Raw genomic sequence first — 15,915 nt, forward strand, 5'->3', positions numbered from 1 at the left:
TCTAAGTGCCACCATCCCACTAGTAAGAACTGAATTAAAGAACCCCAGGGACAGAGTATGAAACTTGGGAGGGACCCACAGCTGGAGGAGAGAGGGTTGGAAATGAAGGGGTTTACCTCTCCCCAGATGCCACCAGAAAGGAGAACCCCTTCCTTTAGAAGGGGACACCTACAAAGGCCAGCAGGGAGAGAAGCATGGGGACTCAAGGGGCCTCTGAGGTCCTCAGACCAGAAGCCAGATCAGTGGAGTTCCACCATTCCTCCATTCATTCATGCAACAAAAGTTTATTTAGCACTTTTTATATACTAGATGCTCGAGGGCTCACAATCCCATCTACAGCACACCTCCATTGCCTCATTTCATCCCCACAACACTCTGTAGGTGGATGCTAACATCCCCATTTTACAGACAAGAAAACAGAGGCTCAAAAAAGTCAAGCCATTTACCCAAGGTCCCACGGCCTGCAAGGGGCAGAGCTGGGATTCAAACCTGGGAAGTGCATCGGACTCCAAAGCCCATGCTCTGGACTCGTACTGCATTGATCTCTCTCAGGACCCGGCAGTAAGGTGGGCGGGGACGTAAACCACCAGTTTCAATGAGTGTAGGGAGTGCGCGTGCACTGACCCCATCTGAGGGAGCAGGAAGGTTAGGCGATGCTATGGGGCAGGGTGGGAGGCATTTGTTCATTTACTTACACATTCATTCACGGGTTTCTTCATTCATTCACTCAACATTCATACTTGTCTTTATTCAACACACATATGGGGTAAGCACCCACTAAGGGTCAGATCTTGTGCCAGCTGTTGAGGATGTAAACATGATTAAGACCCAGCCCCTGCTCTTGAGGGGCTCAGCACACTTGGAGGAGGCAGACACGGAAACAAATCACTGCCACCCAGTGTGGGTGCCTCCAAGCTGGGCAGAGTGCTGGGGAGCCCTGGAGGAGAAGCCCCTCCAATGGAGAGTGGGACACTGGAAGGGTCATTTATAGGTGGGCAAGAGGAGACACATCCTCTTCATGGTGGGGGAGTCATGTTCCAAGGCGCACAGCCACGAGAGGGCCTGGGGGCTGCATGGGGCAGGGGTGTGACTGGGGTGGGAAAGTGGGGGCACAAGTGGGGCTCAGACAGAGGCTGGGTGAGAGTTTGGACTTTCCCCAGCAGACGTGGTACTAATGGAGGGTTACAACCTGGGTAATGGTCTAATCAGGTTTGCATTTTAGAGATGGGACAGTGGTAGTGACCGAGGATGTCAGAGACAGAGGCAGAGAGACAGAATGCTCGGGCTGACAGAATCCTTTGTGAACATCTCGTGTTCCCCCAGCCCCCTGCCCCATCTTCCCCCTCGCTCGGGTCAGCTCATGCTCCATCTCTGCCTCCCACCCCCACAGGGCTTGGGCAGGGAGCCCAGGCGTGTTAGTCTGGGTCCCCTGGGAATCAGATGTCAAGACAGCATGAGACTGCAAGAGATACATTGGGTGGGGGACTTCGAAGGATGAAGGGGCAGGAATAGATGGCAAAAGCCTCCTCGGGCTGCAGGCGGGTCTGACACCCGTGAAAGGGGAGAGGAAAGGAAGGAGGCTTGGGCGGGAAGAGCCGCAGACTGCAGTGCAGCTCTGAGGATATCCGGGCAAGGCCCTGGGAGCCCCGAGCAGAGGCTGTCTGCAAGGGGAGGTGCGCACTGGGCCGGGACAGCCGCTTTAGTGCCCCTCCGTGCCCGGCTGTGGCTGGAAGCAGCCCGCAGACAGCGTGGCCTCAGCGTGGACGGCGCAGTGGATCCCCAGGTTGCAGCAGCTGGAGGCTGTCCCCTCCCTGTCCCTGTCCCGCATCCCTCTGCCCACCCAGAGAGGCAGGAAACGAAGAGAGGAAAGATGAGACCCTCACACTCCGCGGGTTCAAGCTCCTGAGGGCTGCTTGGCCTCCCAGAGCTTCTCCCTCCGACCTGGAAACTGGCCCATCATCCGGATTTGGGAGGGCGGCTGTGAGGATGCATCGAGGACAGGACCGCACAGCGCCTCTGCACGGCGCCTGGCACAGGAAAGGACGGGCGTGGCGAGGACCAGCTGCCCATCCTGAGTGGGTCAGAAGGAGAGCCCGGGGCTTGGCCGGGGGTGGGGAGTGTGGGGGGAGTGGGCAGGGCCATCTGGACAGGCCCCTGCGTGTCCCCTCTCCCCGCAGGCTATGGCAACCTGAGCCCCCACACGATGGCCGCCCGACTCTTCTGCATCTTCTTTGCCCTCGTGGGGATCCCGCTCAGTCTCGTGGTGCTCAACCGCCTGGGCCACCTCATGCAGCAGGGAGTGCACCGCTGCGCCCGCAGGCTGGGGGGCGCTGGGCGGGCGAGGGCTGCTGGAGCTGGGGGTGGGCTCCTCCGAGAGTGAGGGCTGCCGTGGGAAGCTGGGTTACTTGTGGGGATGGGAGGGATTGGGGCGTCCCTGGCCAGAGTGGGGTCCTGAGTAATAAAGGGGCATCCGCGGTGGAGACAGCATGGGGCCTGGGAGACAGGAAGGACACAGGCAGCGAGGACACAGGCTCTTGGCCGGAAACCTGGAGAACACAAACCAGGTGAAAGGGGCCCTGGGCAGCCCCCTTCTTACTTGGGGGAAGCGCTAGCTGCCCCCAGCACGACACCGCAGGCTGCCTGCTCCCTCGGCCCCCAGGTGCTGGCAGAAGCTGCGGGGGCTGGGGCGTGGCTGAGGCACTGCGCCACTGCGCGCACCCACAGGACCCCAGCAAGGCGCGGTGGCTGGCGGGCTCCGGCGCCCTCCTCTCGGGCCTCCTGCTCTTCCTGCTGCTGCCCCACCTGCTCTTCTCCCACATGGAGGGCTGGAGCTACATCCAGGGCTTCCACTACGCTTTCATCACCCTCAGCACCGTGGGCTTCGGCGACTACGTGATCGGTGAGGCCCCCAGCGGGCGGGCTGGCGGGAGGGGCCATCCGGAGATTCAACTGCCTCCACCTCCCACTCCCCTGCTCCCGTGGTCCAGAGACACAGCCCTGCCTGCCTTTGCTGTGTGATGGGCTGAGGTCGCTCCTGACATCGTGACCTGCCCTGAGAGGTCCTCACGTGGCCACAGGCCAACCTATTGTGCGTAGAGCCCTCCAGATAAGGGGAGTCCCTGACCGCCCTCCCCTGTCCGTCCTTGCCCCAGGTCTCCCCTCCCCGCTTCACTCCCCCACTCCAGGGAGCGCCAGCCCATCCCACAGCTCCTGGGCTGGAGGTCACAGCCCTCAGGGTCAGGCGGCAGAGTCTGGAAGGCTCATGAAACCCCAGCGTCCCCGGAGAGCCGTTGGAAACGATTGGCAGCCAAATTCTGCGTGCCAGCCGGGACAGCAAGACAGGGCCTCGTGGTCCAGAGGACCCAAGGTGGGGTTTTTTTGTCTTTTTTTTTTAGAATTTTTTTTTCTTTAATTTCAGCATATTATGGGGGTACAGATGTTTAGGTTGCGTATGTTGCCCTTGGTCCCCCCCCAAGTTCGAGTTTCAAATATGTCCATCCTTCGGGTGGTGCGCATTGCCAAGGTGGGGTTTAATCAGTGGTCACTGCCCCACATAGGCAAGACAAGCGCCCCAGAAGCCACTAACCTTGCATGATAAAGCTGAGGCGGATGCCCAGCAGGTGGCAGTGGAGGGACATCCCGTGCAGCATCAGGGGTGGCTGAGCCAGCCCAGCTTCATCATCCCCCTCTTCTCCCACCCTGGCCTCAGGGGGCTTTCTACCCTCCCTCTGACCCTGTGGCCCTAAAGTGGGGAGGAGGCCTTGCTCCTTCTCACCCCTTCAACAACAGATCCCTGCCTGGAACACTGAAAGGAAGTTTTACCAAAGAAACAGCTAACTCAGCAGGTCGTCACCCCCATTTTACTGAGGAGGAAGCTGAAGCTCAGAGAAGCCAAGCCATCTGCCCAAGATTGCACAGCTCTGAAATATGAATTCTGATCTATTTGACTCCAAAATTCATACCCTTTCTAGACTGCCTAAAATGTCCCTTTTCTGGGTCTCAGTGTCCTGGTCTGTAAAATGAGGTGATTGCTAAGACCCTTCAGTGCCGTCTGGCCTCTGTGTGCAAGGAACCCTTCCTGAACCTCTCCTTGCCCAAGAAAGGGGACCTGGTGCTAGGGGCTTCGTGCTACCCCCTTCCTGATCTTCCCAATCTTGGGAGGAGGGCTCTTGTTCTGGAAGGAAATCCTTCTACCTGGGGGGTGTTTCCATCTTTACTCTCAGAGTAGAGAGAAGTGTCTGAGAAAGCTGAGCCCTGCTCCTCCAAGGGCCACATCTGCCCTGCTCACAGCTCAGAGAATGACTTTTGGATCTTTCTTCTCTTCTCTATTCTCACTGTCATTTCCCTTGTCCAGGCAAGTCGGTTGCATACAGTTGCACAGGTTGGGCACTGCACAACCCTATAGGTTTGCCATTCACACAGAGCATAATGAAGATGGCACTCATGGAGTTGTGCAGCCCTGTATCCTTGTCCCCCCTTGGCTCTCGTAATCTTTAAAAATTATAAATGGGTTTATAATTATAAATTGTAAATGAGTTTATAGATGTGTTTCAAGCTGTGAAGAGTTTACGACTTCAGAGACCACATATGGTGCAAACGCTGGTAAGAATCTGAATGATGAGGATGTCACAGAAGAGTGAGAACGCTTCCATGTCGTATTTGATGTATGTTTCATTAGAGGAGCTCGAGTGTTTGGGGAGGTGGGAAGGGAAGAGTCCCAAGGAGAAGAGTCCGCTGCCACTTTTCATGGTAAAGCCATCCTTCCGCGGGCCGCCACTGATCTCATTTGGGACTGTCAGCGGAATCATGGCCCCATAACCCAATCAGCCTAATCCAATCCCAGCTGCTCCCCATAGCAGCACTCAGCTCTGGGCTGCAGCCTCACCCCCAGCGGGGGTCCCAGAGAGGGGCCCATCCTGTGGGACCTGGATAGAGAGGCTGTCTGGGGGCCTGCAGGACAGGACGAGCAGTAGACAGGAGGGGCAGGGAGCCGAGGCACAGGTGGAGGAAACAGGAGGGCAGATCTCCACCCTTTGAATGACCCCCGTCTAATGAGGGAGGCAAGACAGAGCCCCAGGGAGGGAAGTAAGTTACAGACAGAGCATGCCATGGCAAGCGTTATCTGAGACACAGCGACCCCGTCTGCCCTTCCCAGCCATTATTATCCAATACAGACTGCACTGCACTGCGGGATTTGATGGGAGTAAAACAACCAACCACAGGTCTGAGCGCTGTCAGCCCTGGCACTGTAGCTGCATCAGCCCGTGTGGTCCCCCGGCAATCGCAGGAGGAGGGCCCTTACCGTCTCCACCTGACAGCCGAGGGAGTCACCTGCAGGACAAGGGGAGGTAACCGGGCCAAGAGGAATTGGAAGTGAAGAGCATTCAGAGCTGAGGGAACAGCAAGCACAAAGGGCCTCTGGCAGGAAGGATGACAGATGTGCATGGGGAAAGAGCGGCAGGGCAGTCAGAGGGAGAGACGTGCTGCAGAGGTAAGGCTTTGGAACTTCACCCTAAAAGCCCCGGGAGCAATTATGTTCCCCTGCAGGAATTTCACAGGAGAGGGGTGTTCAGATAGATGGCAATCACGTGCACCTGAAAACTGAGGCAGGACATGCACCCCAGCGGTTTTACCCATTCTTCCTAAACCCCCTGCCTCCAGCACGCTGCCTCCTGGCAGACGTGAGAAAACCAAACACAGAGACAGACAAAGGATAGAGCAGGCGTCAGAGTCTCCTGGAGGCATGTTCAAGCGCGGACTGCTGGGCCAGCCCCAGAGTCTCTGAGTCAGAGGTCTGCAGTGGGGACCCCATCATGTGCATCTCTGACAAGCTCTCGGATGACGCTGATGCTGCTGGTCCAGGGACCACACTTTGAGAACCACTGGGACAGCGCATAAACAGAATCTCTCAGAAAGGGAAAGAGGAAATTTAGCGTCAAAGCCCAAGCACCAATGCAGGGAGGCTTTCTGGACCCCTAGGAAGGTGACGGTGAAAGCCAGAATCAGATCAGGGTGTGTTTCCCATGTTCTGTCCTGCTGACCCCTCAGCTTGCTCATGTGACTCAGCCATGCATGCCGCTTCCGTTTGGGGAATGCGGCCCTGACTTTGCCAGGCCTCCATCCTCTGACCTCGGCTCTTCCCCAGGGATGAACCCCTCTCGGTGGTACCCGCTGTGGTACAAGAACACGGTGTCCCTGTGGATTCTCTTTGGGATGGCGTGGCTGGCCTTGATCATCAAACTGATCCTCTCCCTGCTGGAGACGCCAGGAGGGGCGTGTTCCTGCTATCACCACAGCTCCAAGGAGGACTTCAAGTCCCAAAGCTGGCAGCAAGGCCCAGATGGGGAGCCGGAGTCCCACTCCCCACAACAAGGCTGCTGTCTAGAGGGGTCTATCGAAATCATACAGCACCTGGAACCCTCTACTCAGGTTGCACACTGTGGCAAGGACAGCTACTTTACTCCATTATTTGCTCGATCTTCCGCCTCAGGAACAAGACCTCTCATCTTAAGCTTGGCACATGACTACCCAGACTAAAGACTACATTTGCCTCCTCCCTTGAGGCTAGATACAGCTATATGACTAAATTCTGCCCAGTAAGATATACAGAGAAGTATCCTATGTGACATGGAATGTGACTTTCAGGTAGGGCAAAGCATTCCCCTTTTCCCCACTTCCTTACTCTAGCTGGCTGCAATGCTGATATGGTGGCTGGAACTCTGGCAGCCCTATTGTGCCATGAAGTAGGGGCCATGTTTGCGACTAGTGGCAAAATAAGATAGAAAGAGCCTAGATCCCTGATGACTGCAGAGCCATCAAAACAAACTTGGACTGAATACCACCAGATTTCACTTATGTGAGAGAGAAATAAACATCTTATTTAAGACACTATCATTTGGGTTTTTCTGTCACTCATAACCAGACCTAATTCTGATTGATATACACACCCAGCGACAAAGAGAGCTTCTGAGACTGGAGCCTATACAGAGGGAAACCACCCCTTTCCCAGGTGAGTTTGTCCAGGACTGGTGGTGAGAATGGATTGAGGCCTGGACTGCTGCCCCCCGCCCCCATACCTTCAGAGACCCTCCAGATAAATTCACTCAAGATTTACTGATAACGCTCAGGACTGCTACAACCAGCAGGTGGCTAGTCCCAGTTCAGCTGCTGACCCCTTGCTCATTCACACCACAGAAAAGCCTAGGGCAGGCCAGTGGGCTCCTCCTGCCTCGCCCTGCCCCCCTGTGTTTGAAGGCTCCAGCCAGTTTGCAGAGCCAGGTGGGTTTGAGGAGGCCACTTCTGTTCGCAGAGAGTCTCACCTTGAGCATTTCTGTCTCTCACTCAGGGCTGCTAGTAAGGCAGCACATAACATATCGGTCCCCACCACACACACCTACACACCCAGGTCCTACAGCCCAGTCAGGAGCCCCAGGCTGTACCAGCCAGCACCCTAGGGTCACCTGGGGCAGCTAGGTTCTTGCCCTCAGCGGGCTCCCGTGACTCTGGTCCCCCACCCATCCTAGGGGTGGCATCACAGGGACCCAGGGAGCTCCATGTGGCCCTTCCCTGAGGACAAACCTGTCAGCCTTGGAGCCCTCCTGGAACTGGGTCAGGGGTAGCCTTTTGGCCAGTGAAGCTGTGAAGCTATTACACCATCCTACTTGCACCATCTGGCCTAAGTGGACCAAGGCCAGGAGCAACACCAGGGAGTAAACACAGGGTCCATGCTCACTTCTCAAGGCCACCAGTCTCAGCTATGCTGAGACTCCCCCATCCCTAATTCCTCTGGCCTTTACCTCACCTGGCCCCACCCCTGGGCTCTGGGCCCAGCATGTGCTGTCCTGAAGTAGGCCCCACTGACCGCCCTGTTCCGCCCTCCCCAAACCACACACAGTGCGGGCTCCACACACACTGCTGTCCCTGGGCCTCCCACTCACTGTCCACCCCCCACCCACACACACACACTGCTGTCCCTGGGCCTCCCACCCACTGTCCACCCCCCACACACACACACACACTGCTGTCCCTGGGCCTCCCACCCACTGCCCACCCCCCACCCACATACACACACTGCTGTCCCTGGGCCTCCCACCCACTGTCCACCCCCCCAACCCACACACACTGCTGTCCCAGGTCTCCAGCCACACTGATGCTCCCTCCCCTCCCCCAGCAGACAGTGCTGGACCCTGTATCCCCTGCCCCTCCTTTGCTCTTTGCTAGCCAAAACCATCTCCAGCTAAAATTGTCCCTCAGGGCCAAGGAGAAGCCACCGTCATCCCCCAAGTCCTCCTCAGCCCATCCCTAGGGTCTTTGTCCAAGATTTCCAGTCTCCGCCCTGCCCCAAACACAAAACCTCTCCCAACCCATCAGGGACCCCACACCAGCCCAAGGCCTGGTGACAGGAAGAACAGCCAGAGCTGATGCCTCCCAGGCAGTGGCCTGCTCTCCCGCCCCACCAGCACGTTGTCCAGAGTGTGAAAGCAAATCCCTCCACACTCACCGTCCACAGCCACTGACAGAACCCCCTGCCCTCTGCCTGGCCGTGGGGTAGGGCCCTATTCAAAATTGCCTGTGCTCCAAACTTTCCACATCTTGTTAGAACTTTCATCTCATTTATTCTTCCCTGGACTCAGGCAGGTGTGTCTCTCTATCCTAATTTATCACTTGCTGGTTGAGTGACATTTGAGAAGACAGGAGCCTCAGTCTCCCTATCCATGAAATGGAAATCTCATGCCGACCTTGAGATTGTATCGATGAGTGTGGAGGAGGATGAGGGGGGTGGCTAACAGATGAGACAGCACCCATCCATGTTGCACTGGGACAAAATAGGGCTCAAAAATATCTGCTCCCCTCCTTTAATCTTCTTGGGCTCAAGTTCCCCCCTTGAGCCTCTTTCATCAGGCAGCTCACGAAGCCAGTCTGCACCCCTTCCTCCAGGAAGTCCTCCTGGACTTGCCTGCCCTCTAGCCTCCAATGGACTTGAGAGGGGCAAGATATGAGGCGGCGTGGAGGGAACACATTTTGCAGAGCTCTGGGAGGCGAGAAGACAGACTGTGAAATGAGAGGGAGGGTTGACATGGCGACTTGGGTTGTCTTGGCGGCTCCCCAGCAGCCCACTGGCCATGGCGTCTAAGGGTCAGGTCATTGGCCTGGGGGTGGGGCCAGAGGGCTGGGTGGGGGTGGGACTTTGGCACCATTCTCTCGCGTTACTCTTGCTTGGCCCCCGTCTCCATCCACTCTCCGACTTTCTCTGAACCCTGAAACCCCTGGGGGAGTGAGGGGGAGACAGGAGCTGACCTCCGTGGGCTGTGTCACCAGGCGCCTTCGGTCTGTGGCTCCAGTTCGATCAGGCCTGAGAGAGAACGTGGCGGCGGGCAGGAGGCGAGACGAGTTCTCCCGGCAGGCCCTGGTCTTCGCAGTGGCTGTGCTCCCAGGGCAGCGGCACCGGCTGGGTGCTAGTGACAGCACCTCCCTTGCCCCTTTATCCCTGGAGTGGCAATGACTCCTCACTGTCGCTAATCCCTGGGAGCTGCACCATCCTACACACGCTGACCTACCCGCACTCTACACACATTATATCACATGCTCTTCAAAGGACCCTTGGAAAGTGCCGTTTGTTCCTGGCAAGAACCCCGCTGAGCCAAACTCGCAGCGCATCAATCTCCCACCACCTCTTTGCAACACGGCTGGGGGACCGGGGCTCAAAGCACTGAATTAAACCCACAGAGGACTCAATCCAGCTGCCCTGACCAGGGAATGGCTCCAGCTCTTGCACTGGGTAATGGCAAGAGGGTGGAGACCCAGACAGGGTGCCAGGCAGACCCCATCGCCCTGGCCTGTGGGCAAAGCAGCATGTCCTTGACCTTGCAGAGAAGTCAGGCAGGAAGGGACAGGCCCTGTCCCCAGCATGGAGCTCCTCCATCAGACTGGGAGCTCCATGGCATCAGAAACGATGTCTCCCCCACCTGACCAGGTGCTCCCTACACACAGGACCTGTATTTTACCTTGTTATCCCCAGTAGCTAACTCAAGCACAGACAGCTCAGTGCAAAACTCAGAGACACAAATGTACCCAGCACAATGCCAGCCACCTAGTAGGGAAGCAGATTCATATAAATGTCCCCATAGTCGGGCTCATACCTGTAATCCCAGCACTTTGAGAGGCCAAGGTGGGAGCACCCCTTGAGCCCAGGGGTTCAAGACCAGCCTGGGTAACATAGTGAGACCCTGTCCCTACAAAAAATTTTTAAAAATTAGTGAAGCATGGTGGCGTATGCCTGTAGTCCTAGCTACTTGGGAGGCTGAGCCAGGAAGATAGTTTTAGCTCAGGAGTTCCAGGCTACAACAAGTGACGATCGTGCCACTGCACTCCAGCCTGGGTGACATAGCAAGACTGTCTCTAAAGAATAAATGAATAATAAAAGGCCCCATAAGGCAGTGTCATGTGTGACGTGCTGGTGGCCCAGAGCTTGGTCCCTGCCTGGGTGCAATCTCAGGCTTGTCACTCACTCCTGTGAGACCTTGGGCAAGTCACTTCACCTTGGGGTGACCAACTCATCCCGATTTTCCTCAGACCATCCAAGAAGCTCTTTAGTCCCAGGAAAAGTGGGACAGTTTGTCCACCCCACGCAGCCTCCCTATGCATCAAGTTCCTCAAATGTCAACATGGAAATGCTAAGAGCCGTGTGCGCCTCACACGGAAGGCTGTTGTGTGGATGAAATGAGTTCGTGCAAATCGAGAACTTCGAAAGCATCTGGCACAGAGTGGAGGTCTATATAATTTGTCTTCTCTGGCTGAGTTCCCCGGCGGCAAATTCTGGGACAGGATTTGGCTGCAAGTGGTTTACTTGGGAAGTGATTCCAAGAAGTAAAACACAGAAAGAAAAGACTCATTAAGGGGCAGGTAACTGCTGCGGGCAGCTGGGCTCCATCCCGCTGGAGACCTGCACAAGCTGCACAGAGCACGCCGCCAGAGCTGTGCCCTCTGAGCGGCGAGGTAGCCGAGATATATAATCCCCAAATCCCATTCTCATTGCTTGAGGCTGTCCCCCAGAGTAGGAAGGTGTTCGCTCCCCAGCACGTGAGGTTGCAAGCCTGCAGAGTACATGGGTGCAAGTGCAGACCAGGCACTGTTAGCATCGGCCACGGACGTGCTGACCATTCTTGGGACACACAGAGGTCTGGGGCAGGGGGCGCAGCTGGCCGCTGTGGGAGAAGGGAGCCAAGACAGGGGGCGGGAATGTCCAGGTGAGCTTTGAAGCCTGCGTAGGAGTTTTCCAAGCAAAGGAGGAGGCAGGCCTTATACACAGTGGGTGCACAATAAATGTTTAGATGCCTGTCACAAAAACATTTAAATGAATGCCAAATAAGTTGAGAGTGATTCAAAACCTTCAGCTAGTAGGGTTGACTCGATGCTAGAGAGCTATAGACAGAGGGGAGGGGAAGCAGTCAGCCCGGAGGCATCAGGAAAGGCTGGATCGGGGCACAAGGACCTGAGCCGGTCACTGGCGGACAGGTGAAGAGGAGGGAGACCAAGCAGACCAAGTAGAAGAACCTTGGACACTGAGGTGGAGAAGCAGGAATGAGCAGAAGCAGAAAGGAGCACCAAAGAAGAGGAAGGGGAAAGAATGGAAAGGAAGGGAGAAAGCAGGGGAAGAACCGAACCCGAGGGAGGAGGAGAATCGACCTAGACTGCTCCATCACAGGCGTGGGAGGAGAACCCGGACTCCGGCATCACAGAGGTAGAAGAACCGCGATAACGTGGTGGCATCGGGTTCTCAAGTCCTGAGTCCTGCCCGAAGTGGAGGCCAGAGCCATCGGGAAGGCTTCCCACGGGAGGGAGCCCTGAGCCACCAGGAGGCCACTGAGAGTGGCATGCATTGTTGTTTTTGTGGCCACGCAGCAGAACCATCTAGGCAGGTACTTAAAACAAAAGCAGTTCATTAAAACAACCAGTAAGTTGTTTTTCTCCCCAGAATTTTACCTATTACATGAATAGATCTTCTGATTGCTTTGGAACCCTTTAGGTAAAACCATCACCTCATTTTACTCTGAAAGAATACAGATAAGGAAGCTGGGACTGGTGGCCTGCGCTTGTAGTCCCAGCTACTTGGGAGGATTGCTTGAGTCCAGGAGTTCAAGACCAGCCGTGGCAGCATAGCAAGACCTCATCTCAGGGGAAAAAAAAAAAAAAAAAAAAACAAGAATATAAGGGATAAAAATGTTATGAATCTTACTATTTCTGATTAATATTTCATGACTAAATTAATCTTAAAGTTTTTTCTGCAGATAATGCCTGACCATAAATATCAGACCTGGGCTACTTTACATTATAGGGTCCTTGGGGACAAGGAATAAAAACATTATTTGCTGCAGTTATATAGTAAAATATGGTGAAAATAAATTATCTATAGTATGTCATTGTTATCAACATCTTAGTTATAACATGATAATGCTGTGACAATAAAGAAGGAATTGTTATTGACAAGTACTATGAGAGAGAGATGTAGTTTTTCTCAGTATAAAAATAGAAATTAAATTTCTTTGATAAATACCCAGTGTTTTTGTAGTAGGGTGTCAGCTAAGTCAAGCATAGTGCTTAAGTGCACAGATCCTGAACTCAAAGTGCCTGGCATCAAATCCCAGCTTTACCACTTGGAAGCTATGTGTCCTTGGGTAATTATTTAACCGTTTGTATACTAAGTTTTTAATACACGAAGTGAATATACTAATATTTCCTTCCTCAAAGAGAGGTTGTAAGGGTTAATATTCATGAAAGCAATTGGAACTGTGCTTGGTATTCATATTTAGTGCTAAAAATGATAGCCTATATCTACCTACCTCTGAATAATTATTATTCTTTCTACCCTTTATTCTCTTCACATTTCTCACTAGTGATTTTACCGTGATGGTCTAGAGCTAAACTGGAATGTTTTTTTTAAAAATGTTGCATAACATAAGTGCACATATAAGAATAACATCTATTGGATGTCGGGCAGGGGGGAGGGAGAAGGGGAGGAGGGGGTAGGGGACGGGTATATGCATACACAAAGAGTGCAATGCGCACCACCCGAAGGATGGACATATTTGAAACTCGGACTTGGGGGGGGGCGCAAGGGCAACATACGTAACCTAAACATTTGTACCCCCATAATATGCTGAAAAAAAAATTACCACAAAAATGTTGCATAACTCTTCAATGCACAGACATATACACAAAAATATGCAGAAACACAATGTGCATGTGGAACTGATAAGCCTCAGGGGATGGCTTAGAACCCCAAATGCTTTTGTTACAAAACGTACTCAGCTCTTGTGCCTGCTTAAAGTGGGGTTAATGTTGGGAATTAAAACACCCTGGATTTTGAAATAGAAATGGACCTCAGAAGCCATGAGTCTAGCCTCTGTCCTGTATAGGAGATCCTTCGACAGAATATTTACACAGCTCCTACTGGCATAACATTAGCGACAGAAAGTAAGTTGCCTATAAAGCAGCCTCTTTCCTTTAATCAATGCCTCCTAATTTTATTGAGCACAAAGGTGCTCCTTCAACATCCAGGCCCTGGGTAGTTTCATTTATTCTGAAAATAACACAGAGTAAGTCAATTCAGTATGTCTTCATAAAAAAACCAGTGTTATTATACAATAATACATGGATACAATAAACAAACAAACAAACAAAAAGTAAAGCTTGATAAGTTTTGGGAAATATTCCTGAAACTATCACTTGAGTCAAGAAATAAAACAGTGGCTACTACCCCAGGATCTTTTCTTTGTGCCATCCCAACCATAACTTTTCCCTGTCCCCTGGAGTATCCACCATCCTGAAGTTTATAGTAATCACCTCCTTGCATTTTAGTAGGTTAACTACTCAAATGTGCATCTCTAGAAAATATTGCATAGTTTGGCTAATTAAAAATTTTTGTATGTCTTAAGTCTCTTCCAATGTTAGAATCTTTTGTGGAATATACTCTTAGATTTCTCTTCCCAGACAAAGCACATGTCAGCTAATCCTAACACTGCATGACCTTTGATTACCATGCATTTCTGGTTGCTCTCCACTGGACACACTGTGATTTATCAAATGTCTTAAATTAGTAGTTCAAGAATAAGCACAACAGTCTACTTGTGAAACACTACTGAAGAGAACAGTGAAGCATGTGATCTGCGTACATTTTCTAAAATGCCCGTTAGTTATTTGTAGCAGGTGTAAGCATTACTGGACCTTCATAAATTTTGGATCACATAAGGCCCTACGTGTTCTTATTAGAAATGCTGCCAATCCAGGAATTATACCTTATGTGATTTAATGTTGTGAACCCAAATATAAGACTTTTCATCTTATGCCCGGGCAGTCCCACACACCACTAGGAAGGTCCCCACTGCTGTGCTGTGCTGCGTTTGAGACTGAGTTGTGAGTGGACAGCATTTTACACAGTTTCTCATCCACACTGCCGTCTTGGATGGGACCCCAGCCTTTCCAGTTGCAGGTCCAAGGTGTCATTTTGTGAGTCAGACATTGGGCAGAGCCCTGTCCTTGGGCTGAATTTGGGCTTAATGCAGCCATAGCTCCTGCCTGGCTGTCAAGGGGCAGGGAAACTTTGGTTTCCTAGGATAATTCCCATTGCACACATCTGGGATGGTGCCCACCATCCTGCAGCTAGCAACTGTGAGACCGAGCCTTGAGTAAACTGCACTCCCCACAGTTTCCTGCCAGGATAGCCTCCTTGAGACGGGCCCCCCGTCTCTGGCCACAGGACCAAGGCACCATTTTGGGAGTTTGAAGCTGGGCAGCACTCCACCTTCAGGCTGAATTTGGGCTGATGCAGACTTCTCCAGCTGAGGAGGAACAAGGGAGCATAAGCTCTCCAACATACCACCTAGAACAATTTCCACCGTCCTGGTATGGGCTACAGTGAGACCAATACATAAGAAGATGACACTCCCACCAGCATCTTGCCCCCACCATTTGCCTAGAAGGGGCCCTACCCTCTCTGCTTACAGGACCACAGTGCCATTTCAGGACTTTAAAGCCAGGTAGCACCCTGCCTTTGTGCTGAGCTTGGGCTGAGGCAACTGCAACCCTGCTCAACTGAGTAGGAATAGAGGAATCCAAGCTCTTCTACCTACTCTTTGAACAATTCCCACTGCCCTGCTACAAGCTGCAGTGTGACTGAGACACAAGTGGATGCACTTCACCCAGTATCTTGCCCACACTGTTTGCCTGGAAAGGGCCCCACCCTCTCTGGTCACAGGCTCAAGGTAACCTTTGCCATGTTGGCAGTTTAAGACTGGGCAGCCCAGGAAGTGATGTGGAGATGGAACCTCCCTTCCTCCAACCACCCAATGCTTCAGACATTGCCCCCTCTGCTCCTAAGCATGAACTTCTGGTACGGGTGAGCTGCTGGACAACCAGTTCTAGGCTAGCAGTGGAGGTACATTCCCAAGAGTACTCTGCTCACCATGCCTGGGTTCTACACATAGAGTGTAGCTCATTTCCTCCCTTCACATACAGGCAGTGTATTTGCAGCTGTCCCAACACAGGAGTCTTAGCCTCTGGGGCTCTACATCACTGGATCCACAGCCAATGCTCCCTAGGACCCATTCAGGCCACTGCAGCTTTAGGGGACTCATGAGTCCCAGGGGTACTGTGGGTCTTCTGGAGCTTGGGCATTCAGGGTGGAGTACGTGCAGCTGAGAGGAGAGTGTAGCATGCAGGAGGGTCCCTTAGGACAAAGGGATCTAGCGTATCAGCTCCCCACCATTTGGGGCCTTCTTCTCCTCCTCCCCTCCCATACTCACTGCTGCTGAGGCAGCTATGGCTGTTTCCACTCAAGACCAGAGAGGGTTCCATGGGAGAAGAGTAAGCCATGGCACTTGGGAGTGGCTGCCCTGCCTCTGACAGGGCACCTAACAC

The 15,915-nt window shown here is 53.2% G+C and overlaps 1 protein-coding gene across 1 annotated transcript in view; it reads left to right on the plus strand.

Moving 5' to 3' along the window:
- Positions 1-12,298, plus strand: part of LOC105807431 (potassium channel subfamily K member 17-like) — an 18,648-nt gene extending 6,350 nt beyond the window's left edge. The window contains 4 exon segments of the mRNA XM_012640810.1: positions 2,178-2,338; positions 2,725-2,899; positions 6,146-6,451; positions 12,288-12,298. Coding sequence (XP_012496264.1) covers positions 2,178-2,338; positions 2,725-2,899; positions 6,146-6,451; positions 12,288-12,298 — 653 coding nt within the window.
- The last annotated feature ends 3,617 nt before the right edge of the window (positions 12,299-15,915 follow it).

Source organism: Propithecus coquereli, unplaced genomic scaffold (genome assembly GCF_000956105.1).
Source record: "Propithecus coquereli isolate 6110/MARCELLA unplaced genomic scaffold, Pcoq_1.0 Scaffold158, whole genome shotgun sequence".
Lineage (NCBI taxonomy): Eukaryota > Metazoa > Chordata > Mammalia > Primates > Indriidae > Propithecus > Propithecus coquereli.